Raw genomic sequence first — 16,478 nt, forward strand, 5'->3', positions numbered from 1 at the left:
ATGACAAAGCGTGAGTGGGAGGGAAAAGCATCACGCATTCTCCCACCTTGCACACCCCCTCCGGAGAGGCAGGGTCAAAACACTCCCTTCAGGTTTCATGGCCCCACTGAGGAGTCGTGCGGACGCTCAGCTCCCCCATTTCTGCTGGTCCTGTCCCCCTGTCTCACTCTTTCTGTCCAGCTGTCTTTCTTCTCGACCAGTGAGGCATCTACTCAGGTGGAGCACGCACAGTCTGGGTGTCCGTGAGGGGCAGGGTCTGCGGCAGGACCCCGAGCTGCTGAGCTTGGATGCCGGGGAAGGAGAGGGGACTGAAGGGTCCCTGGCTACCTGCTTAGCAGGCGGAATCTCAACAGCAAGCTCACCTTTCTCCTTCATGCCACATCACTCCCACTTGCCCGCGGGCAAGGCCCTCCCACTGTCACTCTGGGAGCCTGACCACTCCCAGGAGATGTGGCCCAAGCATGTCTCCAAGTCCTTTCTAGAAGACCTGAGGGACAGGTTTTGGTTGTCAGCAGCAGTCACGAGGGAACAGTAAATGCAGTCATCCTGGAGCTGAGGACTTCAACTTCACTATAAACTATTTTACAGTGAAGTCCGTTATGTTTTGACAGCAGCTGCTCTATAGGAAATGGGTGAAAATGACCAAACTTGCTAGATTTCTGTGACTGACAACTTACCATCCCGTGTCACTACACTCAACTGAATTCCCATGTTATGCTGTGGGGTCACAACCCACAGATTGCTCGTGGCCGTGATGTCAAATTCCAACCAGCCTTCTTCTGAGGCCCACACCACACGGGTATCCAACAAAAACAGGTCAGAGTCCCTGAAAGAGAGAAAATGGCACGGTGAATAGCACGCCACCCAGGGGCTCAGTCCCACCCTGTCCTGTCTCAGCGTCAGAATATACAACACCCAAGTCAGATCACGTCACCTGAGCAGCACCTGCACAGTACTGTGCCGTGGCTCTGACTGGCTTGATATCATAGGAGGCACAGGCATGACGTGATTAGGACAGACGTGAACACGTGACAAGGTGCTTTGGAGAAATCCAGCAGGAGGATCCCTCAACCTCCGCCTGCTACTGCTACTCATGCCAAATCTGAAAATTACAAATATTATTTCCTTTGTTTTAGTATTTCTTATTATTGTATTATTTATTTATAATACTATTTATTAGTTCATAGCTGGCTTTATGGCTAATGAACTCTAAAAAAAAAAAGAGAAAGTAGGAGGCAGTCAGTAACAGGATTAAGAAAAGATTAAATTCAGGATCCACAGGAGCATTTACAAAGTTGTGCTTTGCTAATTTATTTATTTTTTTAAGTAGGACCTGAATATCTTCACATCAGTTCCCGTGAAACAGGATGAACAAGAAGCCACATCACATGTCTGTGTGATCATGCGCCCCTCTCTTTTAGTGAAGGCCTCTGAATGGTCTGTATCGAGTGGTGAGTCCTTTTTCGTACATATGGACTGTGAAACCAGGGATGCACGTTGGGCAGGTTTAAAGCTCATCGCAGCACAGCTGTGAGCTATGGCTGGGGTTCTTTGAGGCAAACTCATGGAGTCCTTTCCTCCCATCGCAATCCACAGGGATATTTTTATGTTTTCCAACAGTTTTCCACTAACATCAACCCAGGGGCTATGGGAAGATGGTGTGAGAGTTTATTTCTGTTCACCCACATTTCATGGTAGGTAAATGTTAGGGGACGGTCACTTTTGTGTGTTTCAGAGACAATCTGAATCTTTACATCCCAGGGCCACTAGAATGAAATGGCCTGGGATTCCCATGACAGGGAGAGGTATATTTTGGCCATGGAAAGATTCAAATCGGATGCTAGAAATATTTTGCCACAATATCTTATAGGCATAGAAATTTACTAGAGTTAAATACTAAATATAAGATGAGCATCGCAGTACTAACAGTGTACATTCAAATAAGTTACAAAGTGATTTTATTTACTTTGTTTTGCTTGATCCTTGTAACAATCCTAAAAGCTAGGTAAATATAGCTATCTCCATGTCACAGCTGGGGAAACTGAGGCTCGGACTTGAGGCTACAGTCGTGTAGTCAAAATCACAAACTAATAAGTAAAAGCAGCAGAACTTAGTTTTGGATTCTATCCTTGTAACAATCCTAAAAGCTAGGTAAATATAGCTATCTCCATGTCACAGCTGGGGAAACTGAGGCTCGGACTTGAGGCTCCAGTCGTGTAGTCAAAATCACAAACTAATAAGTAAAAGCAGCAGAACTTAGTTTTGGATTCTGAGTTTCCGTGCTGATATATTGTCTTGAGATTATTACCAAAGACAAATAATATGAAATTTATTTCTATTTTATCAAACATCTGTGAAGTCAGTGAAACATCTCAGTTAAAAATTTTAGGTTTCTCGGGGGGAAGCAAATGGTTTTTCCTGCTTACATGGCTACTTAGAGTTAGAAGGGAACTCTACTGTCATCTTTTCCAAGTGTAAACAGTAGGTACAGCCAGACGTCATTTACTCAGCTGCTTAGCAGAACCTGTGGGGGGCCACTCAGTCCTGTCATCTCTAAAGCTCTCTCCAGCAAGGATGTGTCACACCCCCTGTGGACAAATTACCCCCCATTACTGAGGTAACAGCTGTGAGCAGGGAGACAGGGGGCGTCCATGGCCAGCAGCAAGAGCAGATGGCAAGTCCAAAGCTTTGAAGTTCAGATGCAAAAAGACATAAATTTTGTTCTGGAAGGTCATAGAAGACCCTTATCCAGAAATAACACAGACAGTATGAACAGCCCTGGGTGAAAAGTGGCCCCAGTCCCGAAGGAAGCACAGGACAGATTCGTGTCGCAGGAGCAGAATGTGGCTGGCACTCATTGGAATGGAGACTTGGGGAGAATCTCAGGTGGTGAGGACGCCCCTGAGGCTAGAAGAAGAGTGTGCGCAGCTGCCCCCGAGGATCACTTTGCCATTTACAGAGCTTCAGGGATGCAAGAGGCACCTACTCAAGGACTTTTAACAAGGACGCAGAGAAATACAGAAGCGCAAGTGCAGCAAGGCTGGCAGAAAGAGCTAGAACGAGCTTTTATTTTTAAAGAGTAGGGTTTATGGAAAAGGAAATGTGAGCCCATTACAAGAGAAAGTGGGGGATGGGACAGAAGGCGTGATCCAAGGAGGAGGAGAGGAGAGGAAAGGGAAAGAGCGCGAGTGCAAGAGGAGAACAGGAGTCAGATGTTAAACTTGGGGCAAGGGTGGAGGACTGTTGATAAGCCAGGTTGATACTCATGATGTGGAAGAAATTAAATCTACACGGTTAGTGGGGATCAGGGAACATGCGGAGCTTAGTTTCTATTGTGTCTCTGCAGTGGAGTCACGTTGGGCCCCTGGGGATTCAAGTTGTTTCGTGGCATGCTTTTCTGACTGTGCAAGGAGGATAAAGCCAGTTCTTGCTGCTGGAGAGACCTGTGGCCTAACAGCTGAGCCTTGAAGATGAACACTGCACTCAGATGGCAGTGAGGCATGTCTGGGTCTAGGAGGCTCAGGTCCTTTGGAAGGGAAGTAAGGAAAAGCTTGGGCTTAGAATAACTGGACTGAATGGGACAGAGGAACAGCAGGTGGTGACTCTGTGCTTTTAATCCACGGGACAATAGCCTCCCCTTTATCCCTCAAGACATCCAGAAAAGGTGGGTCTTGTTACTGTGTCTCTTCTACAGCTGAGGAAATGGAGCCTGGAGGGTGTCAGGGTCACATGGGTGTTGAGTGGGGCAACCAGAATCCCATCAGGGTCCAGACTCACATACCTAAAAAGTAGAATGAAGAAATGTACAGAGTACAGGCTGAAAATACTTTGTAGGGGCTTGAAATGAGATAATGGATCAAAAGCTACTGCATATAAATGCCACAGCCCACTGGACAGAGAAAATACACTGAGCCACGGAGGGTAGGCACATGCATAGGAGTCCTGAGCAGGCCTCACCCAACGGGGTCAGGGTAGGGGTGACAGGTGCACAGAGCAAGGCCCCAAGCTGGCTAACACTGGCTGTGGACAGTCGTAGTGGGTGGCATCCTGGCAACCTTGCCGGCTTCTCCTCCAAGCAGAAGATTCTGTGTTTAGCGTGAGAATCATTAACGTGCATTCACACAGCCAGAGCAAGGAACTTTAAAAAGGAATAAAGCTTTAAGGTACAACTTCACTGGCTACCCCTTAAAGCATCCAATAACTCAGGTATTTAAGAGACACTATTTATGGCAAATCATTAAAATGGTCTGGTCTGACCCACATCTATTTGCTTTTCTTCTGTGACACTCGGCCTTCTTAATCTACTGACTCTGAAAAAGTGTAGCCTCAAATAATGCGCATCTGATTTTGCCACGTAAAAAACAGGATTCCCTTGTCAATCTTACTTCAGCAGAGTTGAGATGTTCTTATTTAAAAATATTTCACTGTCAGATAAAGAATCCTAGAGTCTGGCCAAAATCACCACCATGACTGGATTACTTGGACTTTCCCACTGAGATGAAACTCTCAAGTTAGCATACCGTGACAGAAAATCTGGAAACGAGAGAGAGTTTTGAACACATTTACTGACACTTATTTTCAACTAACTCATGAGCTCCGTGTTGCACGATGAATGTGCCTTGTATCTTGAAGGATGTAGCAATGTTATTCCTTTCAGTAGCGTCCCAACTCTAGGCTGTAACTCTCCTCATATGGTAATCACCCTGGCAAAATGAGGTTCTTAATAATTAATAAGCCTAACAAGAGATTTCTAGAAATTTTCAGAAATTCACAATGGCATTAGAAGTTGACCAACAAGCCACTTAAAGACGTGCAGAGTTGGTGTTTGTGGGCAATATCAACACTGTGAGGTCCCTCCCATCACGCAGCCTCCAAGGCACTGCCCTTGTCGGTGATGTCACATCGGGCTGAGAGGCAGAAAGCACCTTGCACAACATGGCACGTCTCTCTCTCCTTCACCCACAGAGAGGGGCAGGAGGTACCTGAGCCCCTGGTGGCTAGGCTTTGACCCTTCCTGACAAACTGCACCCAGTAAGGACATACTGCCCTGGTCAAAGTACAACCGTATTTACTACTAACCATTTTACTAGAAAAATGTTCTTATTAAAGTAAAATTTATACGTTTGAAACAAGCAAGTTTATAAAATATTTGATAAGGTGACTGTGGTCTTGTTTATTTCTACATAACACATTCCTTTGCCTTTTATGTGTCTGACCTTACTGGTAAATTAAGATACAAGACAGCATTCATGCCCTGATGAACTGACTTTGTACAGTACAGAATATTCAATTTTCATATAAAATGAAAGTAAAAAATAAATCATTTTAGTAAATTAGTTAAGTCCTTGCTTTGTACTTTATCCTTATGTAAGGTACAGTATATGAGGGTGCTTCAAAAAGTTCACGGGGGCCGGCCCGGTGGCGCACTCGGTAGAGTGCAGCACTTGGGAGTGCAGCGGCGCTCCCGCCGAGGGTTCGGATCCCATATAGAGACTGGTCCACTCACTGGTTGAGCGCGGTGCGGGCGCGACACTGAGGGTTGCGATCCCATTGCCGGTCGTGGTACAGGCACGACACTGAGGGTTGCGATCCCGTTACCAGTCACGAAAAAAGACAAAAAGGAAAAAAAAAAAAAAAGTTCACAGAAAGACTCATATTGTCTTTCAATTCTATTTTTCCAAACTTTTTTGAAGTACTCTTGTATAACAGATTATGTCTAAATTTTTCCCGTTAAAAGGATAGAAAAGGAATAGGATATTTGAAAATAGGGTAAACTGTTACATACATACGTGCGCACACACACACACTCTCAGATTTGATAACAAGAGTAAACATGATGATTATATAATTGGCTAAGCTTTAATTGACTAATAACTCATTTTTTTCACTTCAATGGCAAGCATGGTATAAAGAGATGTTTCAAATATCAAAGGCTATTTCATCTTTAACAAACCCATATAAATCACTTTGCTGTCAGAATACCAGCATAGCAAACCCTAATACAGTGTTTACTACAGGACTGTTCCAAGTGCTCTTACATACAAGTATGTTAACTCCTCACAACTACTGTAAGAGGGAAGTACTACTAATACCATCTCACAACTACTGTAAGAGGGAAGTACTACTAATACCATCTGAGGACACCGATGCAGAAAAAGGTGAAGTAGCTCACTCATGCTCACACAGCCAGGAAGTGCAGAGCTGGGATTTGAACCCAGGCCATGTGGCTCAACTGCTGCACATGCTCCAGATCCATCACTCCAGGAGCTCTCAAGTGCAGCCTGTGTCAGAACCCTCTGGGGGCTTGTTAACACAGACTACTGACCTCTCCCCAGAGCTTCTGACTCAGCAGGCCTCAGACGGGGCCTGAGAATTTGCATTTCTACAGGTGATACTGATGCTCCTGGTCTGGGGACCACACTCTGAGGGCCACAGACCTAAAGCATATTACCTTTCCATTAAATGTGAGTAGTATTGGGCCGGCCCGGTGGCACACTGGATAGTGCGCTGCTTGGGAAGCGCGGCGGCGCTCCCGTCCGAGGGTTCGGATCCCACATACAGACCGGTTCCCGTTCACTGGCTGAGCGGGGCGCGGGAGTAGCACCGAGGGTTGCAATCCCGTTGCCGGTCCCCGGTCCGGTACAGGGGCAACACTGAGGGTTGCGATCCGTTGCCGGACACGGAAAAAAGACAAAAGACAAAAAAAAAATGTGAGTAGTATTAGCTTTGCCTATTTTTTTAGACTTAAGGTTCAAAGCTATCTGCTCTCAAGATTTCTTGCCCCTCTCCCTAAAACAGCAAACCAAAAGTAGGCTGCTCCACAAGTAAATGTTTGATTGTTTTATGGATTGTCTTAACCCTCAGGGAGTTACCAAATCAGGTTAGTAATCAGAATCACAGGTAAGATCAAGTTCAGAGTAGCAGTGTTATTAGAAGACTTGCTTCTCTGTGCCCACAACAGGGAGATGATTACTTTATACAAATTCATGGCCACCCAACCTGTCCTCTTTGGCCACATAAACAAAATAATGCTTGTATACACTACAGTATCCTCCCACCTACCCTACTGATCAAGCACAGATTGACTGGGGAGTTCTGCTGCCCTTTAAACATGTTATCTGCAACTTATATATTTTAGTTCTCATTACCAATCCTCCATTTCCACATCCTTGTGCAATGTGGGAAAATGAAACAGTGAAAGAACTGTTAATCTGTGATTTTTTTTAAAAAAGATGTTTCACAAAATCATCCTTTCCACTAGCATGGCCTGCCTCCCACAAAGCCGGACATCCTGGTAAGGAGATGCATGCAACCAAAGCAATCTGTTTCTAGGAATGAATAATACATAAGGCACAATACATAATACTTTCCAGAAGTAAAAACCTATCCTTTTTTCTTTTGTGTTTATGAAGTGGATAAGCAGTTCCCAAAGAATGGTGTCCCCTGCCCACCACACCCTGACTCACACCCTCATAAAAGATTTTAGCATTCCTTTGAGTGTATACAGTTCTTTATGATAACTTTAATTCCTCTCTGTAGCATTCTCTTCTACACTGTGCCTTACAAAGATCAAAATACAGACAGGCTGAGGAACAAGGTTTGGTAGACCCCACGTCTTTTTTTTTTTTTTTTTTTTTTTTCAGATAGATCATTTTAGGTATAAGGAATATGCACTTGACTGTGAAGATGAAACTAACCATTTACGTAACCTGAGCTGTGGGTCATTTGTATTATCCCTTTTTTCGGGGGCAAATAACAAACACTGAAAAGTTCCCGGCTTGTCTGAGGCCCACACTGAGAGAGCCAGAGATTATCAAGTCAGCAGTAAAAATTTCATGAGTCCCTCAGGATTATACCTTTGAAAGCCAGATACAGAAAGAGAAACAGGTGTGGCTGGGCACAGGAATAAAAGGCTTTTTGATTTTCTTCTATCCAAACTAAACTGGTGTTCTCCCAACCTGGCTTTCTCAGATTTGCCCTTCTGTTCAAAAAAGAACCCCATCTCAGGTATCTAAAAGGTTCAACTTTTATCTTCATTTTAACAGGCAACACTGAAAGTCCAACAGAATTCATAGAGCCGTCGGCCCAGAAGTAATGCGTTTCTAAAGAAACTGCTCTCCTAGATCCTGGATGAGGATCAACTACTGGGTCCATATCTTGTTTCTAGAACTTCACCATTTGGTTAATGAATCAAATATAAACAATTGTGGGGGTTCATTAAAAAGATTTCCAAATGAAAATTGTAAAAAAAAAAAAATACTATTCCTCAGAGACTTATGCTCTAGTTATGATATATCAAACTAACATTCCCACCAAGAACAACTAAAAAACCTGGATTAACACAAAAACTAAACCTGTTTGAAGTCATTTTAGAGCAACAAAGCAGGTAACACTTGATGGGTCAAGACCTCAGAAAGAAAGAAAATGCGTGGAGGTAAGCCCTGTATTAGCTGTTGCCTGTTCATTTCAGGGCATTTGTTCATTCCTAGCACGTGGCATTGACACCTCTGCTTGCTTATGCAGCAGCAGCTTAAAGCTTTAAGCAATATTACTGGCTGGGGATAAAAACTGGAGAGCAAGACAGCTAATATGTGAAGGACTAAGGTCCCAGGGAAAAGTGGCTGCATTCAAGTGAGCTCATAAAAGTGATCTCATAGAAGGTTAGGTTCACTTCTATGCAGTCCCTTTCCTCTAGGACCTTGGCTCTTCAAGTCCTGGCCGCCTGCAACTCCATTATTTTAGTTTGAGGTATTTGCCAAATATTAAACTAAGCAGCTTACATGGGTTGAGAAGCTGGAAAAACAGCAGAAAAAAACTGTTTAGAGGCTTAACATCCAGAGTGAAGTTTTTGGCAGTCTCACAGTGCTGGGGAGTTAAAAATTAGAGTTAAGAACCCACCAAGGACAAGGGGATCTGATAAGCATCCTGGACTTTCAGCTGAACCCCCTTAAGGGCTAAACTCTAGGAGAAAGGAAAAACCAGAAACAGATCAGTCTTAACAAATCCTGACACCCAGCCTCAATTGGAGCAACAAAAAAAAAGGTAATCTGCCCATATTTTGTCTACTTTCCAGAAGAACATTAAATTCAGTCTGGAAGGAGACAATATTATCTAGAACCGTTTTTGTAAATTAGTTCCAAACTTTAATAAACAAAAAATCAGTAGGCATGCCAGGAAATAAAACCCAGTGAGGAAAAAATCAAGAGAACAAACAGATAATGGAAATAGACCCAGTTCCATTATCCAGATCCAGACAGTAGAGTTACCATACATGGTCTTTGAACCCAGCCTATATATAAAGAATAATAAATCACAAGTTGAACTTGTTCCATGGATGTGAGGTTGGTTTAACATTTGAAAACCATTTAATGTGGTAGACACATTAGCATTATTAAGGGGAAAAATCATGCAATCATCCCAAAAGATTCAGAAAAAACATCTGATGAAACTCCATACCAATTCCTAATTTTAAAAAACAAACCAGGAGTAAAGGAGAATCTCCTTAATCTAATAATACCTACATAAACATTTATAGCAATCATCATCATTAATTATGAAATAATAATTCTTTCCACCTGAGATAAGCAATTTGACAAGGATTTCTGAGATTAGAAATCTGACAGAAGAGCCCCACCCCCAAGAGACCCTCCCAGCTACTGCTGAGGCTCACCGGAGAGAGAAGCCATGTCGTCAGCAACACTCCCTGCCACTGCTGCAGACACTAGTGCAAAACAAGTGAGCTGTGACAGCCACCGCCACAGCAACTGCTGCCATAAGCATGGCTCGCTGACATAACAGCAGACACTGATACCTCATATGGTAACTGGTGACCACTCATCAGTATAGACAGAAGGAGAGTCAGCAGAAGAGCCTAGGGAAAGAGGAAAGAGAAAGCCCACACAGAATTACCTATTCAAATTGAGGAGCACTAGTATACTCCAGTGCACCCATCAGGGTCACGGTGAACTAGAGAGGGTGCCAACAGTACCACCCAAGAACACCCATCATAACCTAAGAGTGACAAGACTCCAAGGCACTGCCCCCCAAAATTTGAGAGCTTGTCCATGTCCTAACAAACAAACATAGTGTAACCAACTTCAGCAAGGAAATTCTAAGTGTCCCAGGGACTAGGTCAAAGAGGCACTCTCATGTAATTTGAGAGCTTGTCCATGTCCTAACAAACAAACATAGTGTAAGCAACTTCAGCAAGGAAATTCTAAGTGTCCCAGGGACTAGGTCAAAGAGGCACTCTCATGTAACTCCAACACTGAATTCTGCCAAAGTACCTACACAAACACTACATTACTATGTCTACCTGGAACCAATACAAAAACACCCCATTCAACCATCATTATACAACACATTCACAAGAGGAACTCTCTCCCTGAAAACACCACTCCAGAGTACAAGAAAAAGCAACTTCTCCAGCAGATGACTAAACGCCAACATAGAGATGCTAGAAATGTGATAAAACAAGAACATATGACACCACCAAAGGAATATAATAATTCTCAAATACCAGATCCTATAGAACAGGAAGTCCTTGAAATGACTGAAATGGAATTTTGAGCAACAATTATAGGGAAACTCAATGAGATACAAGAAGATTCAGATGATACAAAAAAATGAGAAAAAGTATCCAGGACCAGAAGGAGGAAACATACGAAGAAATTAATGCCCTAAAAAATAATGGTAGCAGAGTATGAAGAGCTGAAGGATTCTTTTAACAATATAAAAAACACAACAGAGAGCTTAAACAGCAGACTAGAACAAGCAGAAGAGAAAATTTTTGATCTTGAAGATGGTCTTTTCAAAATAACCCAGGTAGACAAAAAAACAGAATTTCAAAGAATGAAGAAAACCTAAGAGAGAGAGAGCAGACAATCTTAAGCACTCAAATATCTGAATCATGGGTGTTCCAGAAGGGGAGGAAAAAGAAAAAGGCACTAAAAATATATTCAACAAATATCAGAAAACTGCCCAGGTTTAGGGAGAGATACATATCTTCAGATCCAGTAGGCTCAAAGATCCCCAAACAAATTCAACACAAAAATGTCCTTTCCCAGACACATTATAATCAACTTGGCAAAGCTCAAAGACAAAGAGAGAATCTTAAAAGCTGCAAGAGAAAAGCATCAAGTCACCTATAATGGGGCCCCTATCAGACTAACAGACTTTTCATCAGAAACCCTAAAAGCCAGAAGAGAATGGGATGATATATTCAAAATACTAAAAGACAAAAATTGCCAGCCAAGAATACTATACCCAGCAAGGCCATCCTTCTGAAATGAAGAACAAATAGTATGTTTCTCAGACAAAAAAAACTATAGGAGTTCACTACCACATGACCAGCCTACAAGAAATTCTCAAGGGAGGACTGTGCCTGGTACCTAAAAAATACCATCACTACCATGAATACTCAAGAAAGAATAAAACACACTAGTAAAACAAAAATGCAAACAATAAAGAGAAAAGAACTTTTTCTACCACCTCAAGAAACTAACAAACACAGAAGACAAACAGTAAAACAGAAAGAAAGGAACAAAAGATATTTAAAATATCCAAACAAAAATCAACAAAATGCCAGGAGTAAATCAACATCTTTCAATAATAACTCTTAATGTAAAAGGATTACATTTCATACTCAAAGGACATAGACTGACTGATTGGATTAAAAGGATAGATCCAACAATATGCTGTCTCCAAGAGACTCACCTCACCTGTAAAGACAAAGACTAAGAGTGAAAGAATGGAAAAGGATACATCATGCACATATAAACTGAAAACAAGCTAGAGCAGCTATTCTCATATGAAATAAAAAAGACTTTAAACCAAAAACCATAAAAAGAGATAAAGGAGGCCACTATATAATTATGAAGGAATCTATACAGAAAGAAGACATAATAATCATAAATATGTATGCACCCAACATTGGAGCAGCCAGATATATAAAGCAAACACTATTAGACCTAAAGAAAGAGAAAAACCCAATATTATAATAGTAGGGAACCTAAACATCCCACTCTCAACATTGGACAGATCAGCTAGGCAAAAAATCAGCAGAGAAACACAAGATCCAAACAACACTTTAGACCAGTGGGACTTGGCAGATATCTACAGAACATTTTATCCAAACTACAGAATATACATTCTCCTCATCAGCACATGGAGCATTCTCCAGGATAGACCACAAGTTAGGTCACAAATCAAGTCTCAACAAATTTAAGAAAACTGAAATTATCTGACATATTTTTTTAGACCACAATGGATTAAACCTAGAAATCAATAAGAAGTGAAACTCTGGAAGCTATACAAACACATGGAAATATAAACAATATTCTATTGAATGACATATGGGTCCAAGAAGAAATTAAACAGGAAAAATTTATTGAAACTAATGAAAATAATGACACATCATAACAAAACCTGTGGGATACTGCAAAAGCAGTACTAAGAGGGAAGTTTATCACAATAAATGCTTACTTTAGAAGAATGGAAAGATGGCAAATAAACCATCTAACACTTCACCTCAAAGAACTAGAAAAACAAGCACATAATTATCCCCAAAGTTAGGAGATGGAAAGACATAATTGAGATCAGAGCAGAACTAAATGAAATAGAAACTAAAAAAACACTACAAAAATCAATAAAACAAAAAGTTGGGTTTTTTGAGAAGATAACCAAAATAGACAAGCCATTATCAAGGCTAACTAAAAAAAGAAGATGACACAAATAACAAAAATTAGATATGAAAAAGGAGACATAACAGCTGATACCACAGAAATACAAAGAATCATTAGAGAGTATTATAAACAACTATGCACCAACAAATTTGAAAACCTGGAGGAAATGAACAAATTACTGGACACACACAAACTACCAAGACTGAACCAAGAAGACAAAGAAAACCTGAACAGACCAATAACAATCAAAGAGACTGAAGCTGTTATCAGAAGTCTCCCAACAAAGAAAAGCACAGGACCAGATGGCTTCACTGCCAAATTCTACCAAATCTTCAAAGAAGAATTAATACCAATTCTCTACAATCTATTCCAAAAAACTGAAACAGACACCATTCTCCCAAACTCATACTATGAGGCAAACATCACCCTGATACTCAAACCAGACAAAGTTACGATAAAAAAAGAAAACTACAGGTGAATATCTTTGAATACAGATGCAAAAATCATCAACAAAATATTAGCAAAGAGAACACAGCAACACATCCCTAAAATTATACACCACAATCAAGTGGGATTCATCTCAGGGATGCAAGGATGGGTCAACATACACAAGTCAATAAATGTAATACACCATATCAACAAAATCAAAGACAAAAACCATATGATTATCTCAACAGATGATGAAAAATTATTTGGCAAAATTCAACATCCTTCATGATAAAGACTCTCAACAAATTAGGTACAGAAAGAAAGTATCTCAACACAACTAAAGCCATATATCACAAGCCCACTGCCAATATCATCCTGAATGGGGAAAAGTTGAAAGCTTTCCCCTTAAGAACAGGAACAAGACAAGGATGCCCACTCTTGTCACTCTCATAGACAGAGCAATCAGGGAAGAGAAAAAAATAAAGGGTATACAGATTGGAAAAGACAAAGTCAACTGTCCCTGTTTGCATATGACATGATCCAATAAATAGAACAGCCTAAAGACTCTACAAAAAAACTCTTAGAGTTGATAAATGATTTCAGCAAAGTTGCAGGATACAATATCAACATGCAAAAATCAGTAGCATTTTATACTCCAACAATGACCTAGCAGAAAAAGAAATCAAGAAAGCAAACCCATTTACAATAGTCACCAAAAAAAAAAATAAACTTATCCAAGGATGTGAAAGAACTCTATGACAGGAACTACAAATCTCTGTTGAAAGAAATTAAAGAGGGCACAAGAAGATGAAAAAATAATCTATGCTCTTGGATTAGAAGAATTAACATTGTGAAAATGTCCTTACTATCCAAAGTCATCTACAGATTCAATGTAATCCCCATCAAAATACCAATGACATTCTTCACAGAAACAGAAAAAACAATCATAACATTCATATGGAACAACAAATACCTCGAATAGACAAAGCAATCTTGAGCAAAAAAATAAAGCCAAAGGCATAACACTAACTGACTTCAAAATACACTATAAAGCATAGCAACCCAAACAGCGTGATACTGGCACAAAAACAGACATATGGACCAATGGAACAGAGTAGAGGACCCAGAAATCAGCCCATATACCTACTACCATCTGGTCTTCAACAAAGGCATCAAGAACACACAGTGGGGAAAAGACTGTCTCTTCGATAAATGGTGCTGGGAAAATTGGACATCCATATGTAGAAGAATGAAACTAGACCTGTATCTCTCACCATGTACCAAAATCAACTCAAAATGGATTAAAGAATTAAATATACATCCTGAAACTATAAAACTCCGAAAAGAAAACAGAGGGGAAACACTTCAGGAAGTAGGACTGGGCATAGACTTTATTAATACAACCTCAAAAGCACAGACAACAAAAGGAAAAATAAACAAATGGGATTATATCAAACTAAAAAGCTTCTGCACAGCAAAACAGACAATTAAGAGAGCAAAAAGACAATGAACAGAGTGGGAGAAAATATTTGCAAAAAATGTATCTGACAAAGGATTAATATCCAGAATATACAAGGAACTCAAACAACAGCAAAAAAGGAAGTAACCCAATTGAAAAATGGGCAAATGAGCTGAATAGACATTTCTCAAAGGAGGATATAAGAATGGCCAACATACACATGAAAAAAATGCTCAATGTCACTCAGCATCCAAGAAATGCAAATAAAACCACACTGAGATATCATCTCACTCCAGTTAGGCTGGCTAATATCAAAAAGACTGAGGATAACAAATGCCGGTGAGGACGCAGAGAAAGGGGAACCCTTCTACACTGTTGGTGTAACTATAAAACAGTGCAGCCACTATGGAAAATGGTATGGAGGTTCCTCAAACAACTATAGACAGAACTGCCATATGACCCAGCTACCCCACTGCTGGGTATAAAGCAATGGAAATCATCATGTTGAATGGATACTTGTACTCCCTTGTTTACTGCAGCTCTATTTACAATAGCCAAGAGTTAGAACCTGCCTAACTGCCCATCATTGGACAAGTGGATAAGGAAAATGTGGGTATATTTATACAGTGGAATACCACTCTGCTATAAAAAAGAATGAAATTCTGCAATTCACAGCAACATGGATTAACTTAGAGAAAATTATGTTAAGTAAAATAAGCCAGGCACAGAAAGAGAAATACTGCATGTTTTCACTTATATGTGAGAGTTAATATAAATAAACAAACAAGTAAATAGAAAAGAGACAATAGTCACAATAATTCTTTGAATTTGTTAAGAGAAGTGAATACAACTGAAGTTGCCAGGGGTAGGAAACAGAGAGAGGAAGGGGAAAAAGGGAGGAATTGGTAAAGGGCCATGAAAACCAACTGCATTGTACAATGATAAATAAAAAATAAAAAATTAAAATAATAAAAAAATTTAAAAAATAAATCTGACAGAAATCTGAATGGATTTCAGCATCGTACTGAATGTCCTAGCTCTAGCTAGGACAACAAAACAAGGAAAAGACAAACAAAAAATATATAACTGGAAAGGAAGAAATAAAACTGAGATTTACAAATTACATGACTATATTCATATAAATTCTAAAAGACTATATAGAAGAACTTTAGAAATAACATGTAAATTTGCAAGGTTGCTGGATGCAAGATCAATATACAAAAATCAACTGTATTTCTAAATGTGAGCAAAAAACAATGAGACACTAAAATTTTTAAAAACTAATGATATCACAAACTTCTTTACCTGAAATTAATGTAATAAAAATGTTTAAAAAAAACTAATGATATCACAAACTTTTTTACCTGAAATTAATGTAATAAAAATGTTTAAGACACACAAAATATCTATATATTATTGAGAGTTATTAAAGAAGGCCTAAATAAATACCATGTTCTTGAGTTGAAACACTCAATTTTGGTAAGATGTAAGTTTTTCCCAAATTAATCCTTAGAATTAATGCAATTTCAATCATAAGTGCTGTAGTGGATTGAGTTGTGCACCCCCCAAAGTTTAGTGTGTGTAGACTGGATCTCCACTGTGACTGTTAAGAGGGTGGGAAATCCTATTATGGTAATTGAAAGGTGGGGCGGAAAAGGGAGGAATTGGTAAAGGGCCATGAAAACCAACTGCATTGTACAATGATAAATAAAAAATAACAAAAAATTAAAATAATAAAAAAATTTAAAAAATAAATCTGACAGAAATCTGAATGGATTTCAGCATCGTACTGAATGTCCTAGCACTAGCTAGGACAACAAAACAAGGAAAAGACAAACAAAAAATTTATAACTGGAAAGGAAGAAATAAAACTGAGATTTACAAATTACATGACTATATTCATATAA

General features: G+C 40.0%; 1 protein-coding gene across 1 annotated transcript in view; it reads right to left on the minus strand.

The window, feature by feature from the left end:
• The window catches only part of BMP6 (bone morphogenetic protein 6), a 48,158-nt gene that overhangs the window by 23,621 nt on the left and 8,059 nt on the right, over positions 1–16,478 (minus strand). The window contains exon 3 of the mRNA XM_008590331.1: positions 678–826. Within this exon, the coding sequence (XP_008588553.1) occupies positions 678–826 (149 nt within the window). The remainder of the gene's footprint in view (positions 1–677; positions 827–16,478) is intronic.

The sequence above is a fragment of the Galeopterus variegatus genome, unplaced genomic scaffold (assembly GCF_000696425.1).
Source record: "Galeopterus variegatus unplaced genomic scaffold, G_variegatus-3.0.2 Scaffold6000, whole genome shotgun sequence".
Classification (NCBI taxonomy): Eukaryota; Metazoa; Chordata; class Mammalia; order Dermoptera; family Cynocephalidae; genus Galeopterus; species Galeopterus variegatus.